At 48.5% G+C, this 21,897-nt stretch overlaps 1 protein-coding gene across 1 annotated transcript in view; it reads right to left on the bottom strand.

The window, feature by feature from the left end:
• Positions 1 to 21,036, bottom strand: part of VSTM5 (V-set and transmembrane domain containing 5) — a 33,545-nt gene extending 12,509 nt beyond the window's left edge. Inside the window, exon 1 of the mRNA XM_010357352.2 lies at positions 20,836 to 21,036. Within this exon, the coding sequence (XP_010355654.1) occupies positions 20,836 to 20,926 (91 nt within the window). The 5' untranslated portion in view covers positions 20,927 to 21,036. The remainder of the gene's footprint in view (positions 1 to 20,835) is intronic.
• Positions 21,037 to 21,897: the final 861 nt, after the last annotated feature.

Raw genomic sequence — 21,897 nt, 5'->3', positions numbered from 1 at the left:
CAGCTGAGGACAGGCTCATCGGGTGCTGGCCTGCAGTTCCCTGAGGTTAGGTAATTTGCCCAATGTCACAGTAAGTGACTGAGCAGAGATTCAAACCCTGAGCATTTTTTACTGTCCTGGTAACGAGCCAGGGAAGTTTGCAGGAGCCGGGGAAGGGACAAGACACTCATTTAAGGTGGGGCATAAATAACAAGATTTTTCAAGTGTGGGAAAGGGAGGAAGCCCAGTCTCAGCTGAGAGAAAAGTAGGACGACCCAGGAAGGCAGGAGGGATCCAAGGCTCCTCAGATTCGGGACTTGGTGATTAAGAAGTGCAGGGTGGCCATGAGATAAGGAAGCTGACAGAGTGTGGGTCAGGGTGGGGTAGGGCAGGGCAGAGGCAGAACAGGACACAGGAGGGTGTTCAAATAGGGCCATGACATGATCTGAACAGGGCTTCTGGAAGGACAGTCTGGCAGAATTCATAATCTTACCATTTACATACATCATATGTACTGCCCTGGGCCCCCAACAGGTGCTTGTTCTTTGGGAGAACCTAAGGCTGGAGCCTAAACAGCCGTGAACAGCTAGTGGTACCCTGCTTCCCCTGGCCGCCCTGCGCCAGCCTCTGAGAGAAGGGGTAGTAAGAAGTGGGCAAGCGTAGGCAGGTCTGCCCAAGACCGCAAGATCTTTGTAGAGAGAATTCTTGTCCTATTCATCTCCGAACCCCCAGTGGCCAGGACAGGGCCTGACACTTTGTAAATGTTCAAAACATACCTGCATGAATGAACGAATGGTGATGTGTGCCCTGCCTGTCAAACTGTTGCCAACTGGGAGAGAGCAGGAAGGGAGTATCTCTGCTGAGCTGAGGGTTACTGGATCTAGCTGGGGAAGGCATTGGAGGGACCCTTTTCCCAGCTTCAAGTCCGCCGAGAGTCAGTTAGCAGGAGAAACAGCACAGGTTGTTGTTTGGTTGGTTTTTGTTTGTTTGTTTGTTTGTTTAAGGTCTCACTGCTGAGGCTGAAGTGCAGTGGGTGGGATCTTGGCCCACTGCAACCTCTGCTTCCTGGGCTTAAGCTATACTCTAGCCTCAGCTCCCGAGTAGCTGGGACCACAGGCATATTGGCCATGCCCGCCTATTTATTTATTTATTTATTTTTTGTAGTGATAGGGTTTCGCCATGTTGCCCAAGCTGATCTTGAACTCCTGAGCTCAAAGCAATCTGCCTACCCCGGCCTCCCAAAGTGCTAAGATTACAGGTGTGTGCCACCGCACCTGGCAGTTTTTTGTTTTTTGTTTTCAGACACAGTCTTGCTCTGTTGCCCAGGCTACAGTACAGTGGCACGATCACAGCTCACAGCAGCCTCCACCTCCTGGGCTCAAGCAGTCCTCCCACCTCAGTCTCCCTAGTAGCCGGGACAAAAGGTGTGCACCAGAGACAGGGTTTCACCATGTTGTTCAGGCTGGTCTCGAACTCCTGAGCTGAAGCAAACCTCCCACCTCAACCTCCCCAAGTGCTGGGATTACAGACGGCACAGTCTTAAGCCACAATTAAAATATCCATGTTGCTGCCCAACTCATGCCATTCTTGAAATACCTGCCTGCCAGTAATTTGGGAAACACAGCTTTGTGTAGGAGGTCAATACAGCACCCCCAAGTAATAGCTTCCCTGTTTAGTGGTGAAGAACAGTGCTGATGGCTGGCCTGGGCACACAGTTCACAGGTACCCATAACTCCGGTGAGCCCAGGTGGTAATCCCCCCTCTCAGTGCCTGATTGCTCAGAAACCAAAGCTCAGCTTATCTTGGAGGGGCTCCCCATGATCTTGCTGTTTAATGGCCTTGGGAAGTCACCCAGATGTCAGCCAACCCAAACAATGTAAACAGATGCAGGTTTAGGTGCAGGCTACCAGGCTGTTTCCTTCAGCAGGTTTCAGAATTTGTACCCAATCACTCGAAAATAGCAACAGTCACCATTTCTGTCAGGTAACACCTGTTAGATATCAGATGTTATACACCATTATCACAGCCCAGTGAAACCAAGGCTGGGAAAGTTGACTGACCTGGCCGTTATCAGACTGGCAAAGATGAAGAAGTTTGATAACATTATGTTGTCAGGAGTGCATGGAGGTTACTCTCAAACATTACTGTGGTGATTGTAAATAGGTGGAACCTGCTTGGAGGGCATATGATGCAATCTGTAAAAATATTTAAATAGCACATACCTTTTGACCCAGAAATTCCACTTCTAATAATTTGTCCTACAGATAAGATGGGCACATAGATGCAGAGATATATGTCAGTGTTGTCATGAAGCACAGTACTGTCAATTGTAGCAGCAAAAGACTGGAGATGCACCTGTGTGTTCACTTGTAAGAAACCAGTAAATAAAATATCAGTATTCATGTTTTGGGATGTTACAAAAATGTTCAAAAGAATGAGGCAAATCTATATGTGTTGACATTAGATGATCTCAAAAATAACAAAAAAAGTACAGGGCAGAACAGTGTATAGAGAATGATTCCGCTTGAATAAAGTAATTATATGTGTATACACAAACACTACATACACAGATAGACACACAGCTATCCCTATAAATGCATAGAACATCTCTAAGTTATTCTAAAAACCTGTGGTTGTCTTTGGGGAGAAGAATGGGTGTCTGGAATGGGAGAAGACTTCACATTTCACTCTATGCCCTTTTGAACAATAGTAATATTTTAGGAAGTTTGTTAATTACTTAAAAAATAAATATATACTGTGACCGTAAAAATACAAATACTGCATGCCAAGATTGAGTCTGAGTCTTAGATTTTTCACATTTGAAAATGTTTTTTACATACACACAATGAACAACTCCATGAGCATTACCTCAGTCTATGAAGGCAGGCAGGAGACTCGGACTAAGGCACTATGCTTTTCCCTTCCCAGGCACTTGCTTATTTGATCACTACTTTACAGATGAGAAAACTGAGGCTCAGAGACCTAAGTGTCCAAGTCTTTGCTAAGTAAAAATTCAGAGCTGAGACTGGAACCCACGTCTCTCTTCACGGTCCCACAGCTGCCCCTAATAAGGTAAGGCACTTAAGTATAGAGGTGGAATTTTACATTTCTTTAATGTTTCCCAAAATAGCACATGGCTCAGTGCTGGCGAAGACTTGGGAGACACATACGACAAAAAGCAAAAGTCTAGACCTGGGCTGTCCGATATGGTAGCTGCTAGCCACATGTAGCTGTTGAGCACTTGAAACTGACTGGTCCACACTGAGATGCACTCTAAGTATATAACGCACACCAGAATTTGAAGACTTAGTACTTAGTATGTTATACAGAATATAAAACATCTAATTAATAACTTATTTTCCATTGATTACATGTTGAGATGATAATGTTTTTGGATATATCAGGTTAAACCAAATATATATTCAAAGTCAATTTTACCCATTATTTATTATATTTTTAATATGGCCACTAGAACGTTTAAAATTACATATGTGGCTGGGCGTGGTGGCTCATGCCTGTAATCCCAGCACTTTGGGAGGCCAAGGCAGGCAGATCGCCTGAGCCTAGGAGTTCGAGACCAGCCTAGACAACATGGCAAAACCCATCTCTGCAAAAAATACAAAAATTAGCTGGGCATGGTGGCATGCACCGTGGTCCCAGTTACTTGGGCGGCTGAGGGTGGGAGGATAGCTTCAGCCCAGGAGGCAGAGGTTGTAGTAAGCCACATTCCAGTCTGGGTGACACAATGAGACCCTGTCTCAAAAATAAAATAATTTTACACATGTGGCTTGCATGTGAGCCTTGCATGTTTCTATCGGAAAATGTTGGTATAAACTATCACTTCTCCAACCTCTTGCCAAAAAAACAAAACTTGTTCCCTTGAGATTGTTCCAGCTCTCCCCCGTCAACAATGTGAGCTCTCTGTCCCCAGTCCTTTCTCTTCATTCTTTAAACATGTTGACTCCTTTTACTGCAAGTTACAGCATCACCCTGTGTCCCGCCAGCATACCCGTGGACAGCCCATCCAGTAATCTCATCTATGGGAACATCCTCTCTGTAGTCAACCTCAGCCTCCAGTAAAGCAGCCTGCTTTAACTACACCTTCTTCTCCTTGTTTACTGTTCAATTCCTCCCCTTGGCCTCATCAGTCCTTCCACTCTGACTCCCTCTACTTTTCCCAATCCATCCTCCTCACTTCCCTCCCTACCCAGCCTCAGTTCCATCGCCCATCACGATCTAAGCACTTTTTAACACCAGTACTTTCTGCCTTTTCATCATATCTACCCGGAAAGGCCCTAGTCCTGGGACTAACAATGTTCTGCTCTCTCTCTGCCTGTACATGAGTAGCCAACATTGCAGGAGAATGTCCCCTGGCAGATACTCTTCAGCACAACAAAGCACACTGTTTCCAGGGTAGACTCAAGATCACCAAACTCAACAGGGCCCCATCCTGCCAGACAATCTTAGTACATAAATTGACACTTCCTTTTCCCACAGTTACTATACAGGCTCCCTCCTCTTTCTGGGATGCTGCTGACACTTCCTTCTGCTTTGGTGGTAGCTCTGGCCCTCCACACTCACCAGCCGTTCTTCCCATCTCTCTGGTTGCTGCTTCTCAGTATCTTTTGAGGGCTCATCCTCTTTGCTATGGTTTAAATGTCTGTCCCCCAGAACTCATGTTGAAACTTAAGCGCCTGGACATGTGTGGTGGCTCATGCCTGTAATCCCAGTACTTTGGGAGGCTGGGGCGGACGGATTGCTTGAGGCCAGGAATTTGAGACCAACTTGGCCAACATGGCAAAACCCAGGGTCTACAAAAAAATACACAATTTAGCCGGATGTGATGATGTACACCTGTAGTCCCGGCTACTCAGGAGGCTGAGGCAGGAGAATTGCTTGAAGCCAGGAGGTGGAGGTTGCAGTAAGCCAAGATCACGCTACTGGGTGACAGAGCAAGACTCTATCTGAAAAAATAAATTTAAAAATAAAAATAAAATAAGAAATTTAATCCCTAGTGTAATAGCATAAAGAGGTGGGGCTTTTAAGAGGTGATTGGGTCATGAAGGCTTTGCCCTCATGAATGAATTAACCCATTCATGGATTAATAGATTAGTGAGTTAATAGATTAGTGGGTTCTCATGAGAGTGGGTCTGTTATAAAAGGCAGTTTGGCTCTCAGTGAGCCTCCTCACTGCATGATACCCTCTGCTGACTGAGGACTTTATAGAGAGCTCTCACCAACAAAAATGTCCTCACCAGATGTGACCCTCAATCTTGGACTTCCCAGCCTCTAGAACTGTAAGAAATAAATTCTTATGGCCAGGTGCAGTGGCTCATGCTTGTAATCCCAGCACTTTTGAAGGCTAAGGCAGGAGGATTGCTTGAGGCCAGGAGTTCAAGACCAGCCTGGGCAGCAAAACAAGACCATATCTCTTCCAAAAAAAAAAAAAAAGCCAGGTGTGGTGGTGTACACCTGTAGTCACAGCTACTCAGGAGACTGAGGGGGGAAGATCACTTGAGTCCAAGAGTTTCAGGCTTCAGTGAGCTATGATTGCATCACTGCTCTGAAGTCTGGGCAACAGAACAAGACTGTCTCTAAAAAAATTAGAAAAAAATTTAAAAAGAAATTCCTTATAAACTATGCAGTCTTTGGTATTTAGTTACAGCAACCAAAAATAGGCTAAGATACTCTGATCTGCCATTATATCACAGAATTCCTTGAGCTTGGTCCTAGGCCCTCTCCTTTATTCTTTATTCTCTCCCTAGGTAATCCCATCTATGCATGCAGCTCTGAGTCCAGTTACTTCCAAATTCACATCACCAACACAACTGCACCTCTGAGTACCAGACTCATTAATCCAACTATCTGCTTTACATCTGTACCTGACAGTTGACAGGCACTTCAAACCTACATCTTTTTTTTTTTTTTTGAGACGGAGTCTCCCTCTGTCGCCCAGGCTGGAGTGCAGTGGCTGGATCTCAGCTCACTGCTAGCTCCGCCTCCCGGGTTCACGCCATTCTCCTGCCTCAGCCTCCTGAGTAGCTGGGACTACAGGTGCCCACCACCTCGCCCGGCTAGTTTTTTTTTTTGCATTTTTTAGTAGAGACGGGGTTTCACTGTGTTCGCCAGGATGGTCTCGATCTCCTGACCTCGTGATCCGCCTGTCTCAGCCTCCCAAAGTGCTGGGATTACAGGCTTGAGCCACCGCACCCAGTGCAAAATCTACATCTTCAAAGATAAATTAAATGCACACAGAATTGAGTTTACAGCCATGACTATCTGGAAAGATACGGAAGAACTTGGCAATACCTATTGGCTCCAGGGGGTAAGGAGGAGGAACTCGGTGGCTGGAGGATAAGATGGGGAGGCTTTTACAGATACACATTTTGAATTTTCGACTGTGTGCAAATACTACCTATTCAAACATAAGCAAAAACTAAAGAGGCAAATTATTTTTAAAATAAAACAATAAATGTATAATCCTGTCTCCCAAATTTGGTTGTCTGGGGTCCCCAACCTCAGTGAAAGGTTCTCCCAGCCAGTCAGCTCCACAGGACACCATCCTGACACCTCCTCCTTCCTCACCCACTACATCACATCTGTCACAGGGTCCTGTCAATTTTACCTCCAACATGTACCTTGAATCTGATTTGTGTGCTCTTTCTTCTACCATCACCGTAGTTCAAGCCACCAACTCACGAATGGTGACAATGGTCTCTCAGTGTGCCTCACTATGCCTGCTTAATCCCCACTAACTTACTGTCTACACAGCATCCTGAGTGATATTTTCAAAACTTCATTGTATTTTGTCACCCTCCTGTTTAAAACCCTTGTCTGGCTCTCCATTGCTCTAGGAATGAAGTCAAACCTCTTCAAAGGCTTGACTGGCCAGGTGTCATTTGGCTCCTGCCCATCACTTAGGCCTCAGCATCCTCAGCACGCCCTCATACCCTGAGCTCCAGGCACACTGCCCTTTCTTCAGCCCCTTGGGTTCATCTCGTTCTCACCCACTGCAGGGACTTAGCATAGGCTACTCCCCCTGCCTGCTCCCTCCCTTGTTTGCCTGTTAACCTTTATTCATCCTTCAGATCTCAATCATCGCCTCTTTTGGGAAGCCTGTCTCAACTCCAGGCTAGGTCAGGTCTCTTCTTGTGTGTTTTCATAGCACCTTTCCATCATAGTAACTATCACAGTTTGTAAGTATACACTTGTGTGGGTATTTGACATCTGTTCTCCCTTTAGACTGTAAGTTTCGTGAGGGCAGGAGTTGCCTATCTGATTCCCTGTTGCAGCCCCAGAACTCTACAGGGTGCCTGGAACATGGATGAGAATTTCTGTGCAGTGACTCCCCTTATAGGGTTGTACATGTGATCTGGGGGTGTGGGGTACAGAATCCAGTACTATGCCAAGCTGAGCACAGGATCAGAACTTCGGACTCCACAGCCAGTTCTTGTATGACCCTTGGGACCCAATTTGCCTCCTTCTTTTTGTCTGAAAAAATAAAAATAAAATACACACACACACACACACAGACACGCGCGCGCACACACACACACACACATATTTTGAGATGGAGTCTTGCTCTGTCACCCAGGCTGGAGTGCAGTGGCATCATCTCAGCTCACTGCAACCTCCGACTCCCGGGTTCAAGGGATTCTTCTGCCTCAGCCTCCTGAGTAGCTGGGATTACAGGTGTGTGCCACCATGCCTGGCTAAGTTTTGTATTTTTAGTGGAGATGGGGTTTCACCATGTTGGCCAGGCTGGTCTTGAACTCCTGACCTTGAGTGATCTGCCCATCTTGGCCTCCCAAAGTGCTGTGATTACAGGTGTGAGCCACCTTGCCTGGCCTGAAATATATTTTTGATTCTTCTATTGAAACTTCCCTGTATCACACACATGCATGTGCGTGCACCGATGCTTCTACATATGCCCTCAAGCACACAGAGCCCAGTTTCTGAATTCCTGGCAAATGGGGCCACATAGGGAAGGAATCCCTGGAGATGCACCAGGGAAGCAAGGGCTTCAGAGGAAATCAGTCAAGCAGAAGTGGTTTCCAATATCAATCTGCCCTTTGTTAATATCATGACGTTGGCCAAATTAGCTCAAAGTCACTGACTCTCTGTTCCTCATGTGTAAAATGAGGATGGACATAGACATCTCACAGATCCGATATGTTAGAAAGAATGAAAGTGAATGCAATATGCTGAATGCCTAGCACAGTGCACTCACCCCACAAATAAACAATAAATGGTAGTTACAGGTATACTAGGGCTATATGCCAGCCACACCAAGAAGAATCTCAGGACTAATCAGAAGATAATTCATGGTGTGCCTCAGGCTGTTGCAAACACACCCATCAAAAAAAGGAAGTTTTAAAATAAAACAGGCAATCTGCTTCTCTGACTCTTAAGAGGGAAACTCAGCCGACTGCGTGGCACAACTGATTCAGAGCAACGGGGGCCGAGGGATCCGCCGGCGGGTGCAGAGGGTGGCAGAGGAGGGCAAGATGGGGGGGGGGGGTGCAGGGAAAGCCAGAAAAAAGACCCCTCCCAATCCCTACCAGGGAGAGTGCATACTGTGGAGCCGAAAGACCCAGGTTCTGTCTGAGCTGCACACGCTATAGCTGAGCGACTCTGCACAAACCCCTTCCCCTTTCTGAGCCACTTGGTGGCTTTTCTGTCAATGATTCAATTTAAAAAACAAAGCCGGGCGTGGTGGCTCACACCTGTAATCCCAGCACTTTGGGAGGCCAAGGCGGGTGGATCACTTGAGACCAGAAGTTCAAGACCAGCCGGGCCAATGTGGTGAAACTCCGTCTCTACTAAAAATACAAAAATCAGGCTGGTGTAGTGGGGGCGCCTGAAGACCTAGCCACTCAGGAGGCTGAGGCAGGGGACTCACTTGAACCCGGGAGGCGGAGGTTGCAGTGAGCCAAAGTCGGGCCACTGCACTCCAGCCTGGGGGACAGAGGCAGACTCCATCGTAGGGAAAAAAAAAGCAACAAGGCAGAGCACAGCGGCTCACACCTGGAATCTCAGCCCTTTGGGAGGCCAAGGTGGACAGATCGCTTGAGCCCAGGAGTTCAAAACCAGTCTTGCCAATATGGTGAAACTCCATCTCTTAAAAAAAAAAAAAAAGTGGGCTGTGGTGGCACGGGCCCTGTGTTCCCGGCTACTGGGGAGGCTGAGATGGGGAGGATAACTTGAGCCTGGGAGGTCAAGGCTCCAGTGAACTGAGATCGCACCACTGCACTCCAGCCTAGGTGACAGAGCGAGACCCTGTCTCAAAAAAATAAAACAAACAAACGAACAAAACTATACAGGTAAGAAAGACAGCCAGGAGCAATTCCGGGGGCACAAGCTCTGATTCCAGACCAAGAGAATTCAGTCTCTTTCCATTCAAGAAGCATTTGGGGAAGGATGGGGTCGGGGACCAACCTGCTCTTGGGCTTACGCTCCAGCTCCACTCCGGAGTCCCTAATGAGTGAATTCGGCTGCCCACCCAGGGGCGCCAGGCCTTCTTACAGCCCAGCCCCTGCAGAAAGGGCCTTGCGAACCCACTTGCAGTGATTGGCCCGAGGCTGATACCTGATCTGAACTGGGCCAATCAGATTCTCTGTCCCAAGGGCGTGAACTTAGGATGCGGGGCCTCTTAGGCCCTATGGTGGTCCCAAGAGAAGGGCTGCTTCCCCAAGGCCACAGTAAGTGGAGCAGAGAAAGCTGGTCCTGGCAGGAGGCTGCCGGGCAGCAGGAGAGACTGGGCTCCCGTGGCCCAGGGACTGCTGGGGACAGGAGCTGCTGCCGTGGACCGTTATGGCTTCTGAGGTCCTGGTTCCAGGTCTAGGGAGAGGCCTGGCACCTCTGTCCCTGGCAGATATCCCTACTTTCTTCTGAATACACTTTCCCTTGGCCGTCTCCTGTTCCTTACAAGTTACTTGGACTACCTGAATCTGTTTCTTCCTACGTCAAGTGGGAATAGCAACTGCCTGCTTTGCATGGTTGTGAAAACTCAGAGTATGATACACAGTAAGCACTCTCTATGAGGTGCATTAAAAAGAATATTATCATAGTCCACCAGTGCCAGCTTGAGGAAGTGGGGCAGTGGTGTGAAAAGGCTGGTAGGGCATGGGTGGGAGCCTCAGGTTACAGATAAGGATGGAATCTAGGTAGTGCTTGGTTCCATCCAGACCTGCGCTCTACCCAAAGCTCCTGCCCCTTTTGCCTGTTATGGTTTGAATTGTGTGTCCTCAAAAAGATATGTTGGTGTCCTAACCAGAACTCAGAATGTGGCCTTATTTGGAGATAGGGTTGTTACAGAGGTAATCAAGTTAAAACGAGGTCATTACGGTGAGCCCTAATCGAATATGACCCTTCTAAAAAGGAGACATTTGGATATAGACATATATGCACATGGAGAGAATGCCATATGAAGATGAAGGCAGAGATCAGAGGATGCATCTACAAGCCAGGGAATGCCAGATTGCCAGCAAACCACCCAAAACCAGGGAGCAACATGGAACAGTCACTCTTACAGGCCGCAGAACTAACCAGCCCTGCTGACACTTTGATCCCAGACCTCCAGCCTTTAGAACTTGGAGACAGTGAATTTCTGTTGTTTAAGCCACCCCAGCTGTGGTCATTTGTTATGGTAGCCCTAGTAAATGCCCTTCTGTGGCTTTTATTTCCAGAAACAAATGGCCCCAGTTTTCTGATTGGAAAGGACTGACTCAGCCAATCTAGTTGTTATCAAACTTGATTGTGCATTAGATCATCTGGGGAAGGTTTTACAACACTCTCCTGGATCAATGAACTCAGCATCCGAGGGTGCAACCAAGGCTTCGGTGATTTTTTAAAACTTCCCATGTGTTTCCAGCGTACATCAAGATTGATAACCACTGAGCTAATCCACACTGAAGTGTTAGCAGCTGAAGACCATTTATTAGAATTCCTTTACAGCGGGCACAAAGCCTGAAGCCAAAGAACTATGTGAAAGAAAGAGCAATGTTGGAGACACTAGGGACAGCTCTTTCAGGAAGATAGTTGGGGGAAGTGGACTATTTCTGGCATCACTGAAATTTTACTGTATCTGGCTAGTCCTATTTCTAGCGATGCCTTGGGGGCTTAGGAGGAAGAACAGGCAGGCAAAGTCATTCCATTTGCTCCCTCCACTCTCTTCAAAACTCTAACACAGTGGTTCTCAGCATTTGGCTCCATTAGAATCACCTGGAGGTGATCACTGACCCAGATTGCAGGGCCTGGTCCCCAGTTTCTCATTCAGTAGGGTGATGTGAGTCCTAAAAGTGCATTTCTAACAAGTGCCTCTCTGGTAGAAGAATAGGTTCTGCAGGCAGGGAACTTAGAGCCCATTCGTGCTGACTTCCTAAAGCTGAATCAAGAGAAAACACCAAGGTCTGGGGCAGGGAATCTGAGGCCAATTCATGATAATTTCCTAAATTAAATCAAAGGGAAAACACCTGGGTGGGGGGCAGGGAACCTAAGGCCAATTAACGAAAACTTCCTAAAGCTAAACCGAAAGGAAAAACCCCACCTTCGCAGGCCCAAAGGCTACTCTCTCTACACCCTTCCCCCTCCCCCAGGTCCCAGAGGGAAAGGGAGAGTGCCTTAGATTGGCCTCGGGCCAAGCATGGGCCAGCTCTTTAATCTGCATAGGCCACCATTCACTTCAGCCATTAATTAGCCACGGACCTAATCCTTCATCCAGATAAGGGGTAACTGATAAGGACTTCAAAAGGAATATTTAAAACCCAGAAAACACTGTAAACTCTGGCTCAGGCTGCCCCCACCCTGCGGAGTGCTTTCTTGCTGTAACAAATCCCTGCTTTTGCTGCTGCATTCCTGTTTCATTCCTTTGTTACTTTGTGTGTTTTGTTCAATTCTAAGTTCAAAACATCAAGGACCTGGACAACTCACTCAAGGCTTTCCTTCTGGTAACACCTAGGTGATGCTGCCTCCACCCTCCTCAAAACTCTAACCCGGTGGTTCTAGCATTCGGCTCCATTAGAACCACCTGGAGGTGATCACAGACCCAGATTGCAGGGCCCAGCCCCCAGTTTCTCATTCAGTGCTGCTGGTGGTCCCGGAACTGTACTTTTAGAGCTTTGGCTGAAAGAATTCTGTAAGACCTTAGGGTGAAAAGGACACCAAGGATGCTCTCAGGGTCCCAGCAGGCCAGGCCCTCCTCTCCTCTCATACTGCTCTGCTAATACCGTTCCTGCCAGGCAGGGGCTAGTCTGTGATACACCACTTCTTGGGGAAGGGAAGTTTTGGGACACGCAGTCATTACCAGAACCAGGGTCAATGGATCAAGAGTGAAAGGACACAGGTTCTGGTGAACAGAATTGAGGCAGAGTGTGTAGAACAGATACATTCATGGACTCTCGAGTCAGACTAACTGGTGTTCAAAATTTAGCTGTGCCAGTAACAACTGTGTGAACTGTGGTAAATGAATTACCTTCTTTCAGCCTGTTACGGTACCTAGGAAATAAGGATGATATAATAGTGCCGTGTCTACCTCCTGCAGCAGAATAAAGTTTAAATGACACAGTATACGTAAAGAGCTTATCAGTCTCTAACACTTGGTGATAGCTCAATAAATAGTAGCTATTATTGAGAATTCTTTGAAGATGCACAGGTTTTCTTGGTGAGGTAATGATCTGCCCATCCTTGGGAGTATATAAGCAGAAGCTGGAGTTATATCAGGGATTAAAGCAGAAGATATGAGATCGGGAGTATTGGAGGAGGAGGCTGGTTCTTCTGCTCCAAATCACATAATAGAACTGGAATAAGCATTTGTAAATCCACAATTCACTTCTGAAGTGTGGCAAGACTGGGCGACCTAAAAGTCTTCCCTGTGGAATTCCTTCTAGAATTTTCCTACCACACCTTTTCCAGGCACCAACAAGAGCCACCCTTGCTGGAAAGCTGGACTGTTTTCTGAAAGACCACAGGGTATGTAAAAGTCACTGCTGTGATTCTAATCAGATGCCAAGGAAGCAAGGTATGACAGCAGCAACTGCCTCACCCTGCACCAGTGTGCAAGGGGTTGGGGAGCTGGCTGGGTTTGCCCTCTGCAAAGCTGGGTGTCAAGACTGAGTCAGGCCTGGGCCAGCGGCCAGCCTGGGGAACTAGAAGGTATGGTCAGTAAATGTGTGTTGAACAGGAAGACAAAGGAAGAAATGAGGTGTTGTTATCTCCCAACAATTCTTTTGGGGGGACTTTACAGGATGCCTGACGGCACTTGGAGGAGGGGTATAGAGTGATCAAAAGATCATTCAGGGCTGGAGACAGTGGCTTACGCTTGTAATCCCAGCACTTTGGGAGGCTGAGGCAGGTGTATCACTTTAAGTCAGGACTTCGAGACCAGCCTGGCCAACATGGCGAAACCAAAAATACAAAAATTAGTTGGGTGTGGTGGTGCACACCTGTAATCTCAGTTACTCAGGAGGCTGAGGCAGGAGAATCACTTGATCCTGGGAGGCAGAGGTTGCAGTGAGCCGAGATCATACCACTGCACTCCAGCCTGGGTGACAGAGTGACACTCTGTCTCAAAAAAAAAAAAAAGAATTCAGGCACATGCATAACTGGATACCACAGGTTACAGTAAATTCTCCTCCAGAAAAACTAATAGGCCAATTCCTCTTCATCCTTTAAATTTCTTTTTAAACATAATTTCCTCCAGGAAGCCTTCACCAATCCCTAGCACCAGGTGAAGGGCCCCATTTCTGTGTTCCCATTGTTCCCTGTTTCTCTCCAGCAACACACTTATCCCCCTCTCTTGTAATTCCTCCTGATGAATGGTTCATCCTCCTCATCTGCCATCAGCTATGTGAACACAGGGCTTGGTCCGTCTTGGTGACCATTGAATCCCCAGGGCCTAGCACAGTGCCTGGCACTGTGGGCTTCTCACATGTACCTAAATGAATGAATGTCTTTAGGCAAGTCCCTCGACTTCTCTGAGCCTCAGTCTCTGCACCTATAAAATAAGAACTAATGGCATCTCGTTGCAGGCTAACTCTGAAGATGAAACAAAAGCAACTGTTACAGTGCCCGTCATGAAGTGCTCGGTAAGCAGTCACAGTTATTATTATCTTGTAATTGTTAATTTATTAAGTTATACAAAACTGAGGAGATACTGGCTTTTCATCTCTTCAGTTGGTTGGAGGCTATTATTAGTGATCTTTCTAAACCATACATATCTAGCTGTCTTCCCTGGCTCTGACAGACCTCAGTAATGTGGTCCCAACTTACTTTTCCATTTCCATCTCCCACGACTCCTCACCCCCCAATTCCAGTTGTACCAAACTACGGACCATCCCCCACTGGGCCTTTATTCACTCAACCTCAGCTCAGCTCACCGCTTTCCCATTCTCAGGTTCCTGCTCACTCTTCAAGGCCCATCTTTAATGTCATCTTCTCTGCCAGCCCCCACTAGGCTCCCACAGCACAGCTCACACCAGCCTTCCACTCATGTTAGATGACTGACTGCCCGTCTCCCCTGTTAGAAGGTGTGGCAGGTATCACATTGTGCTTATGTCTGAATCACCAGCACACAGCAGTATGTGATGTGACTCATTAAAGCATGGGCTGTCAAATTGAATTGACCTGACATAAAGGAGCAAGTTCTGGTTCAAGAACCCCTGAAATCACATCCCGAAGTGCATGGAAGGCTTGGTGGATGAGGAGAGGAGAGAGGAGCTCTGGTGTTCTGCTTTGAGGCATTGGCTTTTAAAAAAGACTGTGATCCAGTCCCAGAGTGAGCCTGGGGCAGGAATCTCGTATTAGTACACAAGGGCAAACTGTCAGAGGAGCTTGACGTTAGGTCTCCTTACCTGTGCCTAGTGCTGCCAAGGACCTACATCTCCCTCCTCCTCTGGCACTAGTGTAGGGGTCTACTGGAGGAATTATTCCAGCACCTTCCACCCAAGATACAAAGCCTTCCCAAGCTCCAAGATCTTCCCAAGCTCCATTCCCTTAACCATCAGACAACTAGTTAGACTGAATACAAGGAAATTAACACGAGTCAAAAAGCCTGATTAAAGTAAAGAATGATCGCAAAGAGATTTGGTCCACAAAGAGAAGGTGGTTGTCCTCACAATTCGCCAGTGCTAAGAACTTTCTCTCTTTCCCTCCTCACCTGACTACCTCCTACTTTGACATCAAGGCCTCCTCTTCAGAAGCTCCTCCCATTCCAAACCGAGCTAACTGCCTTTCTCAGTGCCCCCAGGGTATCTGACAGCGAATCAGCTGCTTAGGATTTGACTTACAATCCCTCAGTGCAAGGCCCCCGCTGCTACCCCAGCTCTTGGCAAACTGTTCCAGGCACAGTGGGTGTTCGGGAACCATTTATTGAGCCAAACCAAACTTCCCAGCAAGGCAGACTTGTCTCCTGCCCTCAGCCTGGTGGGAAAGTATTTTCGGGTTTGCCAGGATAAAACCACAAAGACACAGGTGAGACTCTACAACACAATGTTGGGTGTTCTGAGAACAGCAGGCAGGAGATGTGCTGAACCAGCTGTTTCCATAGGATCAGACTAATGGAGGGGAATGGTCTAGTCTAGTGCGGTACTTCTCTGGCCACACATTGGAACCACTGAGGAGCTTAAAAGCAAAACAAAACAGTGTCTGGGTCCTGCCCTCAGAGATACTGATCTAATCGGTCTATAGCAGGATGTGGGCATCTTACAAGGTCCGTGTATACTCAGAGAAAGGTGACCCCACATGAGGGGCTTACACACAGCACTGGAATTGGCATGGGCGCTGTCAGCTGAGGATTCTCTGCAGCAGGGCTCCTCTGGGGTCAGCATGGCATGGGCCTCAGCTGCCCGAGGGTGTGCCTCAGCAGACAGAAGGGCTAGTATGCTCCCTTGACCAGCTGGACGCATGGACAAAGAGCGTCCTGTGCTCCTTTTACTGTCCAGTGTGTCATTTTTCCTTTTCCTATAGGGATGACGGGTGCCTTCCCAGCACAGCAAACCAGTTACAGGAGTGGCAAGTCATTTCCAACTTGAAACTTATCAATCCCCGTCCCTCCCACTCTCATTCCTGCTGGATAAGTAATTACTTTCCAACCCAAAGCCCATTTTGCAGGGAAAATCCAGGTGCAGAGAAGCAAGCGTCTTGAGTGCACAAGCAATGGGGCTCCAGCATCAGTGGGGTCTCTGAGTGGGGCAGTGGCTGCAAGTTCCCATGGGTGCATGTTAGGGCAGCTTCCACTCCCTCTTCCCTTGCCAGGTCCCCAGAGGTATTGTGCATCTATTTTTTGAGCACCTGCTGTATGCCTGCAATTCTCTTCTCCACCCTGTCCTGCTGTACACACTTACTCATCTTTCAAGACTCAACCTCACCTGCTCCATGAAGCGTTTTCTGGCTCGCCAGGCAGGATGCCTCCCGTGACTGGCAGAAGCAACACACATTCTCTTTGGAAGAACTCAACTTCAATCCAGGCTGACAAAAATTGTAGTAAAGCCTTTTTGTGAGTTTGTTTTAGAGACAGGGTCTCACTATATTGCCCAGGCTGGTCTCAAACTCCTGAGCTCAAGTGATCCTCCCACCTCAGCCTCCCACATAGCTGGGACTGCAGGTGTGTGCCACTGTGCCCAGCTCCAAAGCTATTGATTTACAACATGAATCTTGACTTTAGATATAGTAAAAGTGTTTTTTTTTTTTTCCAAAAAGTCTTACATCAGATAAGGGATATAGCTGTCCGTAGGTCCTGGGGATAATGGAGAGGAGAGTCTCCTGGCCCTTGCCCCGCTCCAGTCCAGTAGGGAGCAAACTCCAGAAGGCTCTTGGAGATCAGGAAGTAAGACATTTGTGTGACTTTCTGGTTGACTCTATCCCCCCAACAGCTTCAATTTTGTCTTTCAGGCATTTTCTGAGATGGGGAGGAGGTGTGTGTGCAGGGGTGCCTGTCAGCCAGGGAGCTGGCACCTCTTCCATACGATGTGCGCATCACTAGCACTGCACACATCACCCTGTATGAGGAGTCTCTCTCCCCTGAGTGAGGGCTAAAAGCTGAAAGCTTAATTGTCCATCAGTGGGGCCTGGCTAAGTAAAAAGCAGCATATTTATATGATGACATATGTAGAGAAGTTGAAAGGAATGCACTTCCTTTATCAACATGGATAGAGCTAAAAAAATTGGTGTAGAAACTAAGTTGCTGAGTAAAAAGAATGATTGCTTTTTTTTTTTTTTTTTTTTTTTTTTTTTTTTTTTTTTTTTTGGAGACAGTCTCACTCTGTTGCTAGGCTGGAGTGCAGTGGCACGATCTTGGCTCACTGCAACCTCTGCTTCCTCGTTCAAGTGATTCTCCTGCCTCAGCCTCCCGAGTAGCTGAGACTACAGGCACCTGCCACCATGCCTGGCTAATTTTTGTATTTTTAGTAGAGACGGGGCTTCACTGTGTTGGCCAGGATGGTCTCGATCTCTTGACCTTGTGATCTGCCCAGCTCGGCCTCCCAAATTGCTGGGATTACAGGCATGAGCCACAGCGCCCGGCCCCATGATTGCATTTTTTAAAAGTACATTGGAAACTCACTTTTTTTTCCAGTGGGTACATTTGTATGTATGCAAAAATATTTTTTATGAATCTGAAAGGACAGTGCAGAGTGAGACTATTTGTCTGTTTGATCAGGGATCAGCGCACGGCCCACAGCAGCATGGTAGGTGCTTCTAAGATGTTTGCCACATGGATGACAGCACTGGGCAGCTGCTGAGGACTTATGGAGTGATGGACCCAGAGTCTCATGAAGAGCCTCCAGGGGATTCCTCCTACACTGGCTCCCTCCTCATCCCACCGGCCCCAACCTTCCGCTAAGCCCAGAACCGGCGGCTCCATTCGGGCTGTGGCATCCCTGGGTCTGTCCACTCCCTCCTCAGCTTTGGATTCAGCCCTAGCTGTGTTCCTCTGTTTTCCTGAGGACTGGCCCCACTGTGTGTAGGTGTGTGTGTTGGGGGAGCTGACTGTTACTTCGAAATTGGGATTGGAACAAAGCAAGCTGATTCTGGCCCAGGCCATTAACTAAACTATCCTACTGTGGTCTTGGATCCAGTGCTTCCAAATGAGAGGGAGCACTGGGTGGGTACTCGTGAGCCTGATGGCTAATGTACTGGGAAAGGACATGAACAAATGTTCTAGAAAGGTGCCTTGCCTGGTGGGGAGGCCTGCCAGCTTTCCAAGCCTGTAAGTCCTTGTCCTAGTCAGCTTGGGCTGCTGTAACAGATGACCATAGACTGATGTGGCTTAAATCACAGTTATTTCTCACAGTTGTGGAGAGGCTGGGAAACTCAAGATCAAGGTACCAGTTTTTGGTGAGGGCCTTCTTCCTGGCTTGCTAATATCCATTTTCTCTGTGTCCTCACACAGCTGGGAGGGAGAGCTCTAGTCTCTCTTCCTCTTCTTATAAAGACATTAATCCCATTATGGAGTCCCACCTCATGACCTCATCTAAACCAAATCACCTCCCTAAATCCCCTCCTCCAAATACCATCACATTGGAGGTTAGGGCTTGAATGTATGAATCTTGGGAGGACCCATACATTTGTAGGGGAAATGTTTCAAAAGCAGGGTGTTTGGCATGCTTTAACTCAGACTTCGGGGTAAATGGTGAATATCAGAGGTTCTGGATGAAGCTTTTGACACAGGCAGAAGAGGTAGAGAATGCAGGGAACTGGTAGGAAGGAGGAGGCCTACTCTTCATCATTATTGCTGACTGCAAAGCACAGGCTTCATTCAGGCAGGCACATTTAATGTCTTTTAAAGGGGCAGGCCCTGGCTAGCACTGGGCAAGTGCTAGGGACCCCGAGTTGAAACAGAGAGCTTGCCCTCCTGGAGCTTACTGCTGTGCATGAGCCAGGTCTCAATAGAAAACTGCAAACTTTTACCTGGCCTCCAGGTTTTGCAAGTGCTGTTTTGTGTGGGACCCCCTGCATTCCCTTTGTCCTGTCCCCACCAACTGCTCCTACCCATCTGACAGGTATGGGTAGGTGGGGCTGTTTGGGGGAAGTTTGCTCAAGTCTGGATTCTGAGATACTAGGGATCCCAGAACATGGCACCTCTTGCCTCTCAAGGCTTGCCATTGCAAGGCAGCCCCTCTTGTTTTCTTGTCTGTCTTCCCCATGACACCTGAACTTCCTGAGAACAAAACTGTGAACCACCATATCCTAGGTACCTACTGTGGCCTGCTTCCTGCAGGGAGAGGGTGCAGTCAGTGAGTGAGTGAATGAATGAATTATACACTATTGTGAATGGCTGGTCCCTGAGCATGATGGGTATCTGAACAGATGTGTAAGTATGGTTATTGGAAACAAGTGCTAAAGGTTTGAGAAATAATAGAAAAAGCCACTGCAATGACAAACACACCCATCCTGCTCGAGACTAACAACCAACTATTTCTTGATCTACTGCTGCCAGAGGAACACGCCTCTGTCTTACTGGGTTTCTGAGATTTGCAACCTCCAAAGCTGGGCTCTAGCCAGAGGGGTGTAAAGGTCAAAAGTGTTAGATCATTCAGTCACCTTATATAAGTAACATAACATTTCTTTCTTTCTCTTTCTCTCTCTTCTTGTCTTTTTCTTTAGTTTTGGAGAAGGTCTCATTCTGTTGCCCAGGTTAGAGTGCAGCGGCACAATCAGGGCTCACTGAAGCCTCAATCTTCTGGGCTCAAGTGATCCTCCCACCTCAGGTCCCCTGTCCCCCAACCCCAGTAGCTGGGCCTACAGGCAGAGGCCACCACACCCAGCTAATATTTTCATATTTTTACTAGAGACAGTTTTGCCATGTTGCCCAGGCTGGTCTTGAACTCCTGGACTCAAGGGATCCGCCGGCCTCGGCCTCCCAAAATGCTGGGAATACAGGCGTGAGCCACTACGACCGGCTGATAACATTTCTGTGCCTCAGTTTCCTCACTTGTGAAACAGGAATAAGAGTAGTTTATTAAGGTTGCCCTAAGGTCTAAATGAGAGGGGTCTTGTAAAGTCTGAGGGATGGTGAATGCATAAATGCTTAATAAGTGCTGGCTCTTACTACAAGGCCTCTCACCTCCCCCGGCCCTGCTCTGTCATTCTCTAAACCTCAGTTGACCCATCTGTAAGATGGGCGTGCGAATGGTAATGATTAAATGAGAAAGTAAAACTGTGCTAGGATCTGTTATTTGTGTCCAAGAGCGCCTGTGGGACTATGCTTCACATCCAGGCTCACCAGGCTGGGGATTCCGGGTCCGGCCATCCAAAGCGAATCTGCTCAGCGCGCTGGTGGAGAGGACCACCTCCAGCCTGGGGACTTCAGGCCACAACGCCCAACCCAAGCCCCAGAACCCTTTTTCTCACAGGAGCAGGCTGCTGTGGGTTCATCTGACTGATTAAGGAGGCCTGATTACTCTCCTGGGAGATGACCCGAGAAGACCATGGAGGGGTCCCCACAGTAGGGGGCGGCGCACGGACTGCAATCTGGTTATTCCAGGAAAAAGAAATAAAAAAATGTTGCAGAGGCGGCGGCCATAGGGCTGGGAGCCGGTTATCTCTGGGCCACCTTCCGGCTCTGATAACTGCAGGCCTGGCTCACTGGGTGGGGCTGGCGTCCCGAAGTGGGCCGGGGCGCCGCGGCCGGTAGCCTCTGCTTTGCCCGGCCCCTCCCGCCACGGTCGGGCGCCGGGTCTCCAGGCCGCGCCCAGCCCCATGAGGAAGCAGCGCGGTGCCTGCCAGCCCGAGCTCACCGCGCGCCCTCAGCCGGACAAGGTGGGCGAGGACCAGGGGGGCCGCTGCTAGACCCCGGGACCCGCCCGCGCCCCTCTACCCATCCCGGCTCCCCCAGCACCCGGGGCATCCCCCGGAGCTTACTCTGCAGACAGCGGGCTGCGGCCAGGCAGAGGGCGAAGAGTCCTAGGGAGATGCCTCGGGTCTTCCTCCTCAGGCTCGTCAGAGGCCTCATGGGCGAGCCCGGGGCGGCGCGGGCCGGGGTGTGTGCTCGCTGCACCGCGCTGCAGCTCCTATGCAGCCTTCTCTCTTCTTCTGCCTCTGGCTCCCGCAGGTTCTTTAGGGCCAGATGCAGATGAGCTGGTTGTACTCTGGTTGAACCAGTTCCCAAGGATAGAGAAGGGGAGGGGGGACTGCGGGGGGAGAGAATTAATATGGGAAGGAATGGGAATGCACAGACTCAGAGGTAAATAATGGCAAATAATGAGCAGCCTCCTTCCGTTCACACCCATTTTACTGGTATTGATTCAAGGTTCGGCTGGATGCTAGGTGGCAGGAAGGAGGGAAAGTACTAGCTATTGCTTCAGGACAGCTAGTCTTTGGCATCATGGGCGAAGGGAAGGCTTTTAGGAAAGTGAAATGACAGCCTGGAGTGAGAGGGAGGAGGAAAGGGGGCGGGGAGACTCAGGCTGCCCTGATGGGAACCACTGCACAGTGATGATATCCATCCATCTCTCCACCCATCTGTCCATCCATCCACCCATCTGTCCATCCATCCATCCGTCCATCCATCCATCCATCTGTCCTTCCATCCACCCATCTGTCCATCCATCCACCCATCTCTCCATCCATCTATCCGTCCATCCATCCATCCATCTGTCCTTCCATCCACCCATCTGTCCATCCATCCACCCATCCATCCATCTCTCCACCCATCTGTCCATCCATCCATCTCTCCGTCCGTCCATCCATCCATCCTTCCATCCATCCATCCTTCCATCCATCCATCCAGGAAATGTTCACCAATCGCCTGCTTATTTGCACAGGGCCTCACACATGGCAGTCACTCAGAGAAACTGGTGGAATGAAGCTAGGCACTGCTAAGTGCTGGGGGTACAAGGATGTGGGCACCTCTTTAGAAATCCTGGCAAGGGGTGGGAGCTGCAAAAAATGAGCAACTGCTGTACAATTCATATGCCGTTAGGA

Source organism: Rhinopithecus roxellana, chromosome 15 (assembly GCF_007565055.1).
Source record: "Rhinopithecus roxellana isolate Shanxi Qingling chromosome 15, ASM756505v1, whole genome shotgun sequence".
NCBI classification, from domain to species: Eukaryota; Metazoa; Chordata; class Mammalia; order Primates; family Cercopithecidae; genus Rhinopithecus; species Rhinopithecus roxellana.
Note: the sequence above shows the minus strand (reverse complement) of the source record. Positions and strands in the feature narration are given on the sequence as shown.